Raw genomic sequence first — 15341 nt, forward strand, 5'->3', positions numbered from 1 at the left:
ACCTTAAGCTGATACTTGCAAGTTTGAACCTCAATCCTGTTCCCTATCTACCTTACATACCAACTTAACTATCTTGCCTATTTCCCTCTTACTGTATATACACTTTATTTGTTTTCCCAGTTTACTGCAACTTGGTGATTCTGCTAATGACTAGTTGCAATAGGAACCTCTGGGTCATCCCATCGAGACCACCAACGTTGTTCTAATGAGTACATTACTGTTAAAGAGAGATCATTATTTATGATCACTGTGATCATTATGAATACAGACCTTAAAGATAAATCATTATGAATAGAGATCTTACAGATAAATACTGAAATTAAAACAGGTCAGTAGATATTCTTATTGATACTGCCAGAACAGAATGCATGATTACCAGTGCCTACTCATGCTTAATCTCCGAAGATTAAAATGCTGATGGAACTGATGGGTCAAGTCTCCACACTGTGGATGTATGCTAAGGTAAGCCCAATCAGCCTACAGTGACAAAATCCTCAGCCTAACCCTTCGTGTTGGTGGGCCTGTTAATAGCTCTTGATATATTCCACTATCACAGATGGAACCAATACACACATAGGTTACGATGTGAGTGTCCATATCCTTCATTCAAAGGAAAAGTGAAGTCTGTGCGCTATTAGATTCCATTTAAGAGTTAAGTGAATTTCATCACCTGATATAAAATCATTTTATAACTAGAGGCTTGAAGTGATCAACTGCATTGTGTCCAACTTCATAGCAAAATTCCAATTTACTTTTTCGTCCATTATTTTGTTAAAATTCAGTATGAGTAGTGCTTTAGGATGTTATCAATGCAGAAGATATATATATGACTTCTAAATTAATAACATCCTAAAGCATTATTAAATTAAATCTATGCAGATTTATTTTATTATTATTACCCCAAGACTTCATGGAGTCAAAGACTCATCTGGGAGGTCCTTTTATCACACACACACACACACACACACACACACACACACACACACACACACACACACACACAGCTCATCGTACCGTGCCTTGAACACATTCAAACTCCTTGCAGACACCACACCTCTCAGGCAAGGCATTCCAACCATTTACAACTCTACACGGAAAAAACCTGCCTCTCACTCCCCTACTCACACCCTCTTTATACAATTTCCAGGGATGACCTCTAGAGAGAGAGAACCTCTGGTTCTCTCTCTCTCCTGATCTCCCACTATTTTCTGTAGAACTTCTCCAGCATTGATCCTATAACAACCCCCTTACCAACTTGTAGGTCTCTATCATATCTCCTCTCTTTCTCCTGCCCACCAGACTCTGCAAATTACATCTTCTCAATCTTTCCTCATAATCGACATTCCAGAGGTCAGAAACTACCTTAGTCAGTTACCTTTGAACCCTTTCCAACATCTCTTCATCCTTCTGAAAACCAGGTGACCAAATCTGGGCACGATAGTCCATGTGTGGCCTAATCAAAGCCTTATACAACGGAACAAGAATCTCCCTACGTCTACATATTGGTGTCCTCCGCATCATTCCCAGAAGCCTTTGTATTGTCTTCACAATTTTGGCTATGTGTCCCCTAAATTTTAGATCCTTATCCACTATTACCCCCTTATTTCTTCCACCTCCAACAATATATTCTCGCCAAGCATAAATTCTGCATCCCATCTTTGTTTTACAAATTTTAAAACCTTACATTTTGCAACATTGAACTCACATCTCCATTTCCGTGCCCAGTCACTCAAACTATTCAAGTCTTCCTGTAAGGCCACAACATCTTCACTACTCTTTATGGTTCGTCCCAACTCTACATCATCTGCAAACAACTGATATCTCCATCCAAATCTTCACCAATATCATTAATATACAAGTAGTGGCCCTAAAACAGACCTCTGAGCACTCCACTAGTGACTTTCCTTTTCCTGGATATTGTTCCCCCACACACAACTTATTGATACCTATCAGATAGCCAGTCTTCAATAGAGGATGCCACAGGAATAGTACTACAAGAGGAGGACAAAATCAGAGGAAGATGGGAAGAATATGTTCATAATCTACTAAATGAGGAGAATCCAAGAGAGGAGTGTGAGGATGGAGAGGCAAACAAAGGATCGGTGCAGTACATGAGCAGAGAGGAAGTGTATTGAGCATTGAGAAAAATGAAGAATGGTGGGGACGGACCAGATACCTGGAGAAGTGTGGAGAAGCTTAGGCAGCGAGGATGTAGATATGTTATGGGATCGGATGAGGAAAATAGCCCAACAGGAAAAGATACCAGAGGAATGGAGGAAAAGCATTCTCGTCCCAATCTACAAGGGAAAAGGAGATGTTCAAGATTGTGGCAGCTATAGAGGGATCAAGCTGATGTTACACACGTTGAAAATATGGGAAAGAGTAATTGAAGGAAGGATACAGCAGGAAACAAAAATTGGTGAGGAGCAGTTTGGATTTATGCCAGGAAGAGGAACAACAGATGCAATATTTGCACTAAGGTGATTGATGGAGAAATATAGGGAGATGCAGGCAGAGCTACATATGGTGTTTATAGACCAGGAAAAGGCATACGACAGAGTGGCCAGACAGGAGGTATGGAGGTGTATGAGGAAGAAGGGGGTGTCAGAAAAGTATGTGAGGTTGGTGAAGGAGATGTATGAGGGAGTGAAAACTCAGGTCAGGTCTAGTGTCAGCATGACAGAGGAGTTCCCCATTGTCGTAGGGCTCCATCAGAGATCAGCTCTGAGCCCCTACCTCTTTGATCTGGTCATGGATGTACTAGTGGAGGACATCAAGGAGGAGGCACCATGGAGCATAATGGTTGTCGATGATATTGTTCTCTACGAATCATCCCGAGAGATGCTTGAAAAGACCCTGGAAGAGTGGAGAAAGGTATTGGAGGAGAGAATTAATCGGGTAAAGACCGAATATATTCAATGGGCGAGTGACGAGGATATGATCATATGACTCCAGGGTGAAAGGTTAACTTCAGGGAAGAAATTCAAGTCCCTCGGGTCGGTTGTTGAGAGGAATGGTGACCTGGATGAGGAAATACAGCACCGAATAACATACGGCTGGATGAACTGGAAGAAGATGAGTGGGGTCCTGTGCAACAAGAGAGTAAGTTGTAAGATGAAAGGAAAGCTGTATAAGATGGTGGTGAGGCTGGCGATGCTCCATGGCACAGAGACATGGCCTATAAGAAAGGCACAGAAGATGGAGGTGGCAGAGATGTGGATGTTGAGATGGATGAGTGGTGTGACAAAGGACAGGATAAGGAATGACCACATCAGAGGGACGATCAAGGTGGGACCAATTGGTAAGAAAGTACAAGAAAGCAGGCTGAAATGGTTCGGTCATGTAGAGGGAAGGAGTGAGGAGTATGTTGGTAAGCGAGTGGAGCATATGGAGGTGGAGGGAAGGAGAAAAAGAGGCAGGCCCAAACTCAGATGGAGGGGTAAGGTGGCAGAGGATCTTAGGGAGAAAGGATGGAGTCGGGAAGATGCCCTGGACCAGAGAATCTAGAAGAAGAAGATTAAAGATGGGAACGCAGACCCCATTTAACACGGGATAAGGCATAGCGAAAGAAGAAGATAGCCATTCTCCAATTAATTTAATTTATACCAAAATTAAAGATACCAAAATTAAACCTATGCAGATTTATTAAAATATAATAAATCTATCTAAGATACCAAAATTAAATCTATGAAGAAGTCATATGTGACTTCTGCATAATTTAATTAATATAACAATTAGTATCTTTCTGGGTCTAGCTCTCAATGATGAGACCTCAATCTCAATGACGGTTGAAACCTATCTGGGTTTCAACCTTCCCAATTATGACCCTTCCCATTATGTATTTTGTATTATAGGATACTGAAGTCTATATACAGTGGACTAGTCAAAAATATTTCATGTGTTCAAGCTTTGTTTCCTGATGCTTGGATATAAAGGATTAAAACAATAATACAATTTCTTGTCAAGCATAATACACTTCATAAACCAGAGGTAAAACTTTCTCCAACTATCTGTGATCCAAAGTAAAAAAAAATAGGGTGGTATTATTTTATTGCTTCAATAGATAATATATGACTTCTGCAATGATTTAACCTTGGTAACTTCTTAGGTTTGGTTCCCACTGATGAGACCTTAGTAAAGGATGTGAATAAGCGAGTGAAGAGACTGGTTAGTGACCTTCCAATAATATTTTCGCATGCTGAGGCAACTGATGTGAAGTTAATAACCTCTATATACTATTTTGCTTATGCTTGGATATAGGATTTAAACTATAAAATATATATATTTATATATATTTTTTTTATCTAGTTCCCACCCACAAAAGATTATTAGTAAACTTGTAGCATGCAAGTACTGTACATGGGCTAAGGATTTTTTTTTCTATCAATTATATATATATATATATATATATATATATATATATATGTATTTTTTAATTTTTTTTTACTTTATTTAATTAATATATTTATTTTAATATAAATTAAGTGGATATTAAATCCAACATCATTTCAAGCCGAGTACAGAAACTATAAAAGTTTCATGCGAAAATTGACTAGAGAACTTCTGAGAATACATTTGCTGCCCTATGAGTTGCCCTAGCCGAACCTTATTGGAAACACAAATGCTCAAAGCACCCATATATTCGCCTCTTATTGGTCCATTTTGATAATGGTTTCACTGGTCTGACAGCTGTTTCAAACTCGTTGGTTTTCATCAGAGACTAGGCAGAAACCTAAGAGAGCAAAAACTCTCAGTACTAAGGAACTCAAAGTGTCGGAGAGGTGTATTTTCCATAAGTGAACTCTCGGTCGGTGCGTAAAGTATTTACTAAAATGTAGAACCAAAAGGCTTCACCACAGTGATGCAAAATTCATGTTTCCAGAAAATACAACTCTCCGACGATTTGAGTTTTTTGGGATGCCTCGGGCGCTTTTTGTGTTTCCTATAAGGTTCAGCTAGGGCAACTCGTAGTATGGTGGCGAATGTATTCCTGCAAGCTCTCTGGTCAATTTTTTCTCAACTTTTATAGTTTCTGTATTTGGCTTTGAAATGGATTTAATATCCACTTAATTTATGTAATTTTGCATTGCTGAGTGAAGCTTTTTGGCTCTTTATTTTAGTAAATATTTTAGCACTGACCAAGAGTTCACTTACGGAAAATACACCTCTCCGTAACTTCAAGTTCTTTAGTACTGAGAGTTTTTGCTCTCTTAAGGTTTCCTCCGGAATTTCACTCCCGGTGAGGAGGGATTAGATTTCAGGGGGTTTGCCTTGAGAGAGCGATTTGAGTCTCCGGGGAAAGTGCTTTCCGGTGTAGTCCATGTGGGCTGTGTTGGTGGGTGCTTTTCCCTGGAATATGAGGGGTTCTGCTAAGTGGTAGGGTGAGCCTGTCACTGAGTGGAACCAAAAGTTAGACAATCTTCTGCTCACTCGTAGGGAGTGGTCCAGAGGATCGCCTAATTTTTAGAGAGGCCCTTTACTTAAACACTGGTCTCTGATGAAAACCAATGAGTTTGAAACAGCTGTCAGATCAGTGAAACCTTATCAAAATGGATCAATGCGAAGCGAATATATGGGTGCTTTGAGCGTTCGTGTTCCTATAAGGTTCAGCTAGGGCAACATGCAGTATGGCAGCGAATGTATTCCCACAAGCTCTCTGGTCAATTTTCGCATGGAACTTTTATAGTTTCTGTATTCAACTTTGAAATGATGTTGGATTTAATATCCATTTAATTTATATAATTTTGCATCGCCGAAGTGAAGCCTTCTGGCTCTTTATTTTAGTAAATACTTATTTTAATTTATTCTACAATCTGGAAATCCTGCTCTAGAGATGAATGGAACTTTTCAAGAAAGTTCAGGCCTCCAGAGGGGCAATTATATACACCAGGCAATGAAATTTGTTCCTATCATATAATTCCTTATCAAGAATAATATACATTGTAAACTTTCTGCAACTATCTCTGATCCAGAGTATTTAATAATATGGTGATACACCATTTTACTACTTATATATAGAAAATTTATGACTTATGGTCTGATTTAACTTTGATATCTTCCTGGGTCTGGCACCCACTGTTGAGACCTGACTCAGTCTGGGTCCCACTGATCTCGGATTTCAGAAAGATAAGTACTTCTGTTTTCTTTAGTTTGTTTTTCACTTTGATTTTATTTTACTGATGCTGGTGGTGGTTTCGTTCCCACTGGCACTGGTTTTTTTAAGTAAATATTAAGATTGCTGGTAGTGCAGTTAATATCTGCACTACAGGATTACTTTTGAGGTATCACGGCTGCTATTTAATAGTAGCTCAAATAGAGCATTTGCTAGTGGTGTAGAATTATTTCTATATCTATATAGGATTATTTAATTCTCAGTTTTATGACTGAAAGGTTTTTTTTCTCTCTCTCTCTCTTATAATCAAAACACAGAGGTTTTAGTTTTTTTCCCCACCTGAAATAATGGTACTAATTCCTCCAAGGATGCAAATTCTGGGAATTGATATTCCAGGATGTCAATAAGCGAGATGGATGATTAAAGTTTTAAAAGAGATAATTGGTGCTAGTAAGATTTATTCTTTCACACCATGTGGTGGAGGGAAATATTTAATTGTAGTTAAAGATGTGTAAACAAGGGATAAACTATTACAAGGTTTTACTTTCGAAGGCATCACAGTAATTCCTCTAATGGTGGGAAGCCAGATGGGAAACAGTAAAAATCGAAAGATTTCCAATGGAATATATAGGGAACAGTAATGAAATTCTTATACAGATATTCTTGAAATGGGGTAAAATTAGTAATACATGAAAAGGTTTATCAGGTGAAGATCCAAACTGTTTTTCTGGTGAGGTCACCTTCATGATGGACGTGAAGATGCCTGTATCAAATTTCATCAACATCGGTACAACCCGAGTTATGGTAAGCTATCCCGGAGTACAGAGGCAATGCCTGAGTTGTGGTTCATATGATCACTTGGGCAGCAACTGCTTCAAATCTAAATGTTATCGGACATATTGCTAATGAGTGCCTCAAACCTTGTCAGAAATGCAAAAGTTCTGAACACCACATTAACACTTGTCCTTTCAGAACTTTTAAAGAAAGAGTAGGAGTACCAGTAGAGCCAATTAGAACATGGTGTGTGTGTGTGTGTATGTATATATATATATATATATATATATATATATATCAAAGAGGCATAAAGAAGAGTTCCTGGATCTTCCAACTCAGTCTAGTAAAATGGCACTTTTAAACAAGCTATACTTGGTAAAATCACAAAAAAAGTACACAATTAAATCAGCCAGAAATTAGTCTCAAAATTCCATAACTGCAAAAATCCTGTCATATATGGATGGAAAATCCATATATGACAGGATTTTTCCATCCAGTCATATATGGATGGAAAAACCATCAATTGAAATTACCAATAACGAACCCAGTATAACAAGTGAACAGATACAAGATGAAATGCAAACAAACAAAACTGTTCTATTAGGAAAAACTTTAGAAGAAACAGAAAAGCAAGTAAGACAACTGAAAGTATTTAATATGCAGAGAAGATCATCAAAAAGGAAAGATGAATTTAAAAAATTGAGGATAAACAAAAAAAAATTAAAAGATGTGTTAAAAAACGAAACTACATCTAAAAGAAAAAGAAGTAATAAACAATGTAAAGATGGAGAAGGTTGAACATCATCAAATGAAGACTCTTCAGGCTCAGAAGCATTTATGGACTATGAAGAACCATCTCATGCTAATAAAGGGAAAGCAAGAGACAAAGAAAGAATAATCAAGTTCACCAATTCAAAGTTTCCTCCGTATACAATTATCATCTACATCAGTAGTCGGCAACCTTTTCAATATGAAGGGTGCAATACTGCAGGCGCCATGATGCTCACGGGTGCTATGTTGCCGACTCCTCCTGATTTAAATAATTAAACTTAAAATTACAATTGGCATGAATGGTTTTCAAATGTCTTTCTATATTACTTTTTTTAGAAATAGCCACACTATTATTGCATAATAAACAAATACATTTGCCATTATGATTGATAAAGCAAGGCACTTGCATCTGATCTGACAAATACATGCTAATTGTTAACATGAATATTCTTTTTGTATTCATTTTTTTATGGTATTTTATATTCATTCATATGTGACAAAAATATGTTGTAAAAGCAAGGTAAATAAAATAATGTTAAAATTTGAAATCTCATTTTTCTTAAAAACAATTAATCATAGAATTTCTAAGCCTGAAATGAGAGAAAAAATGCCTGTGTCATGAGCCCTCTGTAATTTTCAAATTTTATATTGCACTCTTCATATTAAAAAGGTTGCTGACCTCTACAAGATGTGCTTTACATTTAGGAAAATGCTAAGGAAAGAGGTCTGGAGCTTGCTCCACCTTTACTACGAGTTGCCCATAAGGCACTACTTATGCTTGCATCTACTGAAACTTTTAGTTTTTATATATTTGGCACGAAACTCTTGTAGTTTCTATATTCGGCTATGAAATAATGTTGGATTCAATATTCACTTAATTTGTACCATCATGTATTATATTTGCAGTGTTTTTTCTTTATGTTTTCTTGCATTTTAGCACATACTAGTAATGAATGTATCTCTCAGATATACTGTGTGTATGCTGCAAAATTATCGCTGCAAGCTCCAAAGCAGTTTACAATAATTTCTCTGAGGGTGCACTAAAAATTCACTGCGTTGGTGACCTCTGATCTACATGAAAAGAAAACTACTAACTTCCAAATCAAGAATGATATGCATGAAATTGAAATAATGGAAAGCAACTGTAAAAAACTGGAAAACAGTTTACAAGAAGCAGGCTACACAAATGCTCCTTCATAGATTGAAGACCTCATCACGTTCATCCGAAATCTAGAACTTAAAGACTTATTTGTGACATTTCACTAATCACATCATCTATTTTCTGCATTGCCTCATTAAATGTATGAGGATTCCAGAGGCAAGTCAAACAAGAAGCTACATGGAAATTTATGCTATGCTATACTATCAGGTTTTTGTTTCTCTAAGAAACATACTTCTGCAGATATAAAAACTGTATTTGACAGATATCCACTTCTTTCTTATTGGAGCTTTGGGAGATTTAACAGGGCTGGAGTAGGGATTCTTATTCTTGCCCTTCTCCTTTCTGGGTCATTCTATAATATCTAAAGCACTGGTTCGCAACCTTGTGAAACCGAGGCCTGGTAAATTCTTTTTTTTATAAGATGAGGGCCTGGTCCCAACAAATTTACTCATAAATAGTTTTCCAATTTTTTTTAAAGTTCATACATTAAACTAACATAAGTATTAATAATTAATTATGATATAATCATAAGGAGTATTAGTACACTTATATATAAGGTATGATGTGTTAACAATAAAATTACATTTAAATTAGTTATCAATCACTGGACTAATGAAATCTTGTAGCATATTGTAGTTTCCTCAGGCCAACATCATGAAATTAATTTCTGCAGATTTTCATTGACATATCCCATTCTAATCACCAAAAATTTGTAATATTATTCAATATAAAATTGATTATTGTATTATTAATTTGATTTTAATGATATTGGTTTGAAAAAAAAAAAAAAAACAATAGTGAGAAAAAGATTTATGCATTTTAACTTACCGTAGAGGTCAACTGAGCAGGAGAAGCAACAGAAAAGATGTCAACTTGTCAGCAAAACACTTATTGTAACATACACATGCCAAATATTTATATATGCAAAGTACGTAATTTAATAAATAAAAATGTATGAATCTCTCAATTCTAAACACTAGTTCCAACACTAATTAATATTTTAAATTTAAAAACACGGCACTTTAATACAGCAATTATAAGTTACTGAAAAAGTTAAACTTAGTTTATTTTATTACAACTGAGTTTTTGAAGGTTTTAGTTAGGCTAGTGAAACTTTTGTTGCTGTTTTCTGTCTGTTAGTTTATTAATTCTGGGATGAATTGAAGTGATAGCCAAACAGAGACAGAGATTGCAGGCAGTTCCTCTGTTTCGTTTTAAGCACAGTCACGGCAGAAAATGCAGTTTCACAAAGATATGTGGTGGAAAAACAAAGAAGAAATCTCCTTGCTATTTCATGTAAATTTGGATATTTTTATTTTTATATGCAAAGTTAAAAGTTATAGGATATGCAAAGTTAAAAACATGTCTCAACAATGCTTAACTAGTAGACATACGGAAGATTCACAATGCTAATCTTCAAATTTATATCTCTTTTATCTGAATTATCTTTATAAATAAGGATAATTCAGATAAAACATCTTGACATCAACATGTCAGACCGTAATCCAGTTCTACTTAAATTCCACTGCATGGAACAAGTAGAGATCAGTTCTGGGACCATGGAGACTTCCATCAAATTTCCTGTTGATCTTTTCAACCAAACTCCAATACCTCTTCCAACTGGAATAATGTTACCTGGAACTGGTATATATGTGGCTAAAATTCAAACAAGAAGTAAAACAAAATATGATTGAATAAGGAAAGGAACAGGCTTTCCTCATAAAAAAAAAAACAAAAACACCTGAAAGACCTGCATAAAGAGAGAAGCTGGTTCACAGCAAACTAGCACAATGGTATAGAATGCAGTGTTATATATATTATTTAAGGTAGTTTATACTTAATTGGTTATTTCTTGATTTAATCCTTTCTTATTTTAACCTCACTCAATTTAAGTCCTACCAGCTGCTCTATTGTTACATCAGCTACATCACTGTTATGTCGTTGTTATGTCACTGTTCTCTCTTCTATATTATCTCGTTCTACCTCTAAATAGCCCTCCTTCTAATCTACTGTCGTGCCGTTAAAATATTAATTCAGATTTATCTCCTCTTCGGATATTGGCAAAATTTATATTATGCTGTGCCAGCCAACATCCTATAACAGAGGAGACTCTTGTTCAGGGAAATAATTCTAAATTCAAAAGGGATACACACAATAATTAATCTCATGCTAGCGCTGTGCAGAATCATAATAAATTTAGTTTAATCCTTTATCCAAGTGTGTGCAAACAAAGTTTGCGCCTGAAAGTATCTTCAGGACTGAGGTAAGGTGGTACAACACCGGGACAACTTGTTGCAAAGGTGGAGCAAGATACCAACACTTCTATCTCAGTATCTCCCATAATGCAAAACACATCTCCTTGCGGATATGTGTAATGTTATGCATTAAATGGGAAGGGCCACTACCCAGACTAGTTTCGACCTTTATTGAGGTCTCTTCAGTGGGAGCCAGGCCCAAGTGGAGATACCAAGGTCATCTCCTGCTATAGGAGCTGTCAAACGATGTGCCACCTTTTTATTAAATTACTCTGGATTTAGAGAAAGATGTTGAAAGTTTATATATTACACGTTGGGTTTGAGGTCCCATGTGTGAAGGTCTCCTCCCGGTTATCTTTGACCCTTTAAGTGGCTTTCTGTGGATTGGAGAGCTAGATCAGGCTAGAAATAAAACATGGATCAGAACATTGGATTAAAAATAAACCATATGGATTGGAGGATTGGGTGAGAAATAGAAAACTTGATCAACGGCATGGGGACCACTGATATGAGGAGTAGTGAGAAAAATCATAGGAGTGAACAGATGGAATAAATGGCAGAATCATATTAAAAATGAAGATATCAGAAGAGAATCTGACATTATTAACATTCACAAATGTGTAATCAGCACTAATCTAAGAAGCTGTAGTTAGTTGCTTAATCAGGATGAGAAATTAAAGATCAGTCAAAAACATGTCATTATTATTACATAACACTTCCAGGGAGTCCAAAGACTCATCAAGGGAGGATACCTACTCTATAACTCTCTGTCTTCACCAACCGCAACTACCATCATCGCCTACACTAACGCCATCTACTGCCGACCACCAATTGTATTTTCATAGACAAACATCCATGCCCACAGTGGGATTCGAACCCGCAGCCTTTTAACTGGAGAGAAGATACGCTAACCACTTGGCCAACCAGGAATGAAGCAAAAAAAGATCCAGAGGGGAACCATGATAGATGTGGGTTGGGAGTGATTTAGAAGACTGAAATGTAACTGTTGATCAAATCAAAAACTTGAAAAATGATAGAGAAAAAAAAAATTATTGATGGAAACCAGTCATGAAATATTAATTGTTTAGATTGTCATATCTGGTATACCCCTTGTGAATATACACCAGAAAATTGTGACAATTCAAATAAAAATAATGCTGTTCATAAAACCAAAATTATACATACTTATAAAAGTGAAGAATTTTTAGTTTTTACTGCACACTGGATCTGGTGAATTTGGAAACATGGTACCACATGAAAATAAAATTCATGGCAGGGTAAACTTATAAGTGAAAATTATAATGTTAAGATATTCTAAGTAACATAAAACAGCTTCTCATAATTGAACTTGGCTCAGTTACAGGAAGATGTTTAAATGCATGTATGATGTAAACTAGAAATTAAGTTGTTTCTAGATATGAAAGAAAAACCTTTTTCTCTGCTCATCAATTATAATCATTAAAATGATCATGACTGATGGGTGTGCAAATTTGCATTCTTCATTAATCTAAAAGAAATATTGGAATGAATTGAATATACATCTATAAAGAGCACATCAATGAAACATTTAAGAAAATTAAAAACTGCTTGCAAGTAATGTTTTGAGAACTGTAATTCAAAAAAGAAAAATCTAAATAACTCAAAAACACAGAGAAGGAATTCAGATACTTCAACATGAATTTAAGTCTTGTATTGTATAGATTTCTAAAAGCAAGTTCACTCTCTGTAGTATTTAACAATGCTGTAAATGGTCCTACCAAATTTTAAAAGGAGAGTACAGATTAACAGTTTAACTGGGAAATGAGAAATTTAATTTTTCCTCTTGACTTTATACACATTATTTACCTGACAATATTTTCAGCATTTCTGGCAAATTCATAAAATAGAATTTATTTGATAACACATTAATCATATGGTTACATATGGCCTGCTGCATATACATTATTCAAACCTCTTTTCTTTTCTTTTTTTTAAACTGGTCCTCATGCACACAGTTGACTTAAAGCTAATGTTGTTTTTAAATTAAAAAGTTGCTTGCCACTGCACTAAAACAGTTTTGACCAAATTAAAAAAATAAATAAATCCCTATTTTGAATCAAACAAGGGAAATAACATCCACATTGAAAATCAAATTCCTAATAGTATACAAGTAGCAAATCCATGACCCTTCTCAATATAACAAAATGCTGCAATCTCTCTATGCTAATGTCCATTGCCTTTACTTGGTTATGAAATACATTTTTTTAAGAGCACTCCTGACTAAAATATTTTGTTTTATTGAAAAAATATGAAAGTGAATAAATAGTTAAAAAGTATGGAAAGAATCCTTTGATTTCTTGACATACTTCTAAGTCAGCTCCATCTGAAAAACAAGTGCCCTAAGTACCATGCAAAGTGGCTTAACAATTCATTTCATTATTGGATTGCTGTATCCACTGTCATGATCCAAACATCTGCAGTGAATGCAAGCAATCTTCCTAAATGGCAACAATATTGTCAAACAGTTACTATGAACACTGATTAAAAGTTGCTTAGCTGCAATATTTGTTTGATATAATGAAAATGGTATAAAGATATGATAGAAGCTAAATCTTACAACAGGCACCTTATAGGAAAGAATCAGAAGAAAATTTCTAATACACTACAGGAGAAGAGAGAGAACAAGATCATCCCTGTAAACCAAGTTTGTGTCTGAGTGTGGTTAACAAAGATGTGATGACTAGATTTTTTTTGCTTGGTGAATGAGTGGAATAATAGATTGTCCGACAGAGTTGTGAGTGCATTGTCAGCAAAATTCTAAGTTTCTATAGATTAGTAGGCCTATCTCCTAGGAATCTATCAAGATGTCTGAATATAATAATAATAATAACAACAACAACACATAACTGATCTTACTGACCTGATAACAATGTAAATTGGGAGCATTTTGTGCAATCCAGGAGACCAAGTCTTCAGATAATACATATGCTCCTCCACAAGGAAATATGGGATAAACTGTTGAAGTGTAACTGTGATCTGCCCATTTGCCAAAATGATTGACTGGCCACTGTTTACGAAATCTATTTATTAAAATACAATATAGCCATATTTAATTTTTTTTTTCTAGAAATGAAGTAAATTTTTTTTTTTTTTTCTATTTTGGACAATTCTTTATTGGTATTACTATATTCAAAGCAAAGAGAGATCGTTTTTCAGCTAAATAGTGTATCTACAAAAGTAAATTATGAAGTCTTCGACAACATATTTTATATACCAAAGCATATAAATAAAAGATGAATCTCTAATGTGCTAATACATTTCCTTCCCTCAGGTAGAGACTCAGTAATGGTTGTTCCAATTTCAAACATGGAAAACAATGTGTCTCCCTGCCAGTGCCCATATGAAAAGAATAATGGAGGGTCATGCAATTTTTTTTTGTATTCCATAACATCATGCTGAGTGACTTACTGGAAGAAGATATTAGTCAATATCGACAATGTATTTCAACATGACTAGGTCTGAATATTGTCCAGTAAGCTAAGAACCTTTATTGGGACTTTTCCCTGCTGGAAACTTTGGTTTTTTTAATTCTATAAACTAGCCAGAAGAACACACAGCAGACAACATAGACAGGATTAACTACCCTATCATAGGTAGTAAGCAGGTTTCTAAGAAGCCAGGTTAATAAACCATTACAAGCCACTGAACCTAACAAGAAAGGGAAGATGTTTATTACACTGAATGATCAATCAATGTGAGAAGTTCAAATAAGAACACACTGACTTACATGATAGATGTAAAAAAGACTAGTCAAACCAAGAACTTTCTTGCCAATCATATCATAAAACACTGTAAACTTGACATGTTGGTATTCAAAAGACACATACACATTTTATAAAATCCAAAATGTTACTGCTTCATGACAATGCAAGAAGACTGCACAAAGCTGATATTATATAACTTCTCAATATGAATGATGGTGGGATGTCCATTATTCTCCTTATGTAGGGGCTCCATCAGCACAAAAATTGCGCTACACTGCATTATTCCTCTTGTAAAAAGAATCATAATTTACAATTATGAATATTTTTTTTTACATTTTTTTTGTATGTCAGAATTCTTATTAGTTTTGGATTCATAACTTGATACTATCTGCACTTGTCATGTGCCCAATTAAAGATTGCTAATTATTATTTTTAATATTATTATTATTATTAAGAGAGACCTCCTGGAATTGAGGGACTCATCTAGAGAGGTGACATATTAACCACACTAGCTGTCATACCTG

General features: G+C 35.4%; 1 protein-coding gene across 6 annotated transcripts in view; it reads right to left on the bottom strand.

The window, feature by feature from the left end:
* Nucleotides 1–15341, bottom strand: part of LOC150102651 (UDP-GalNAc:beta-1,3-N-acetylgalactosaminyltransferase 2-like) — a 322880-nt gene that overhangs the window by 33133 nt on the left and 274406 nt on the right. For all 6 annotated transcript variants that reach the window (XM_090399028.1, XM_090399029.1, XM_090399027.1 and 3 more), the window contains one exon: nucleotides 13974–14133. In XM_090399028.1, the coding sequence (XP_090255154.1) occupies nucleotides 13974–14133 (160 nt within the window). The remainder of the gene's footprint in view (nucleotides 1–13973; nucleotides 14134–15341) is intronic.

The sequence above is a fragment of the Typopeltis vanoorti genome, chromosome 10 (assembly GCF_054136105.1).
Source record: "Typopeltis vanoorti isolate ZY-2024b chromosome 10, IOZ_Tvanoo_1.0, whole genome shotgun sequence".
Lineage (NCBI taxonomy): Eukaryota > Metazoa > Arthropoda > Arachnida > Uropygi > Thelyphonidae > Typopeltis > Typopeltis vanoorti.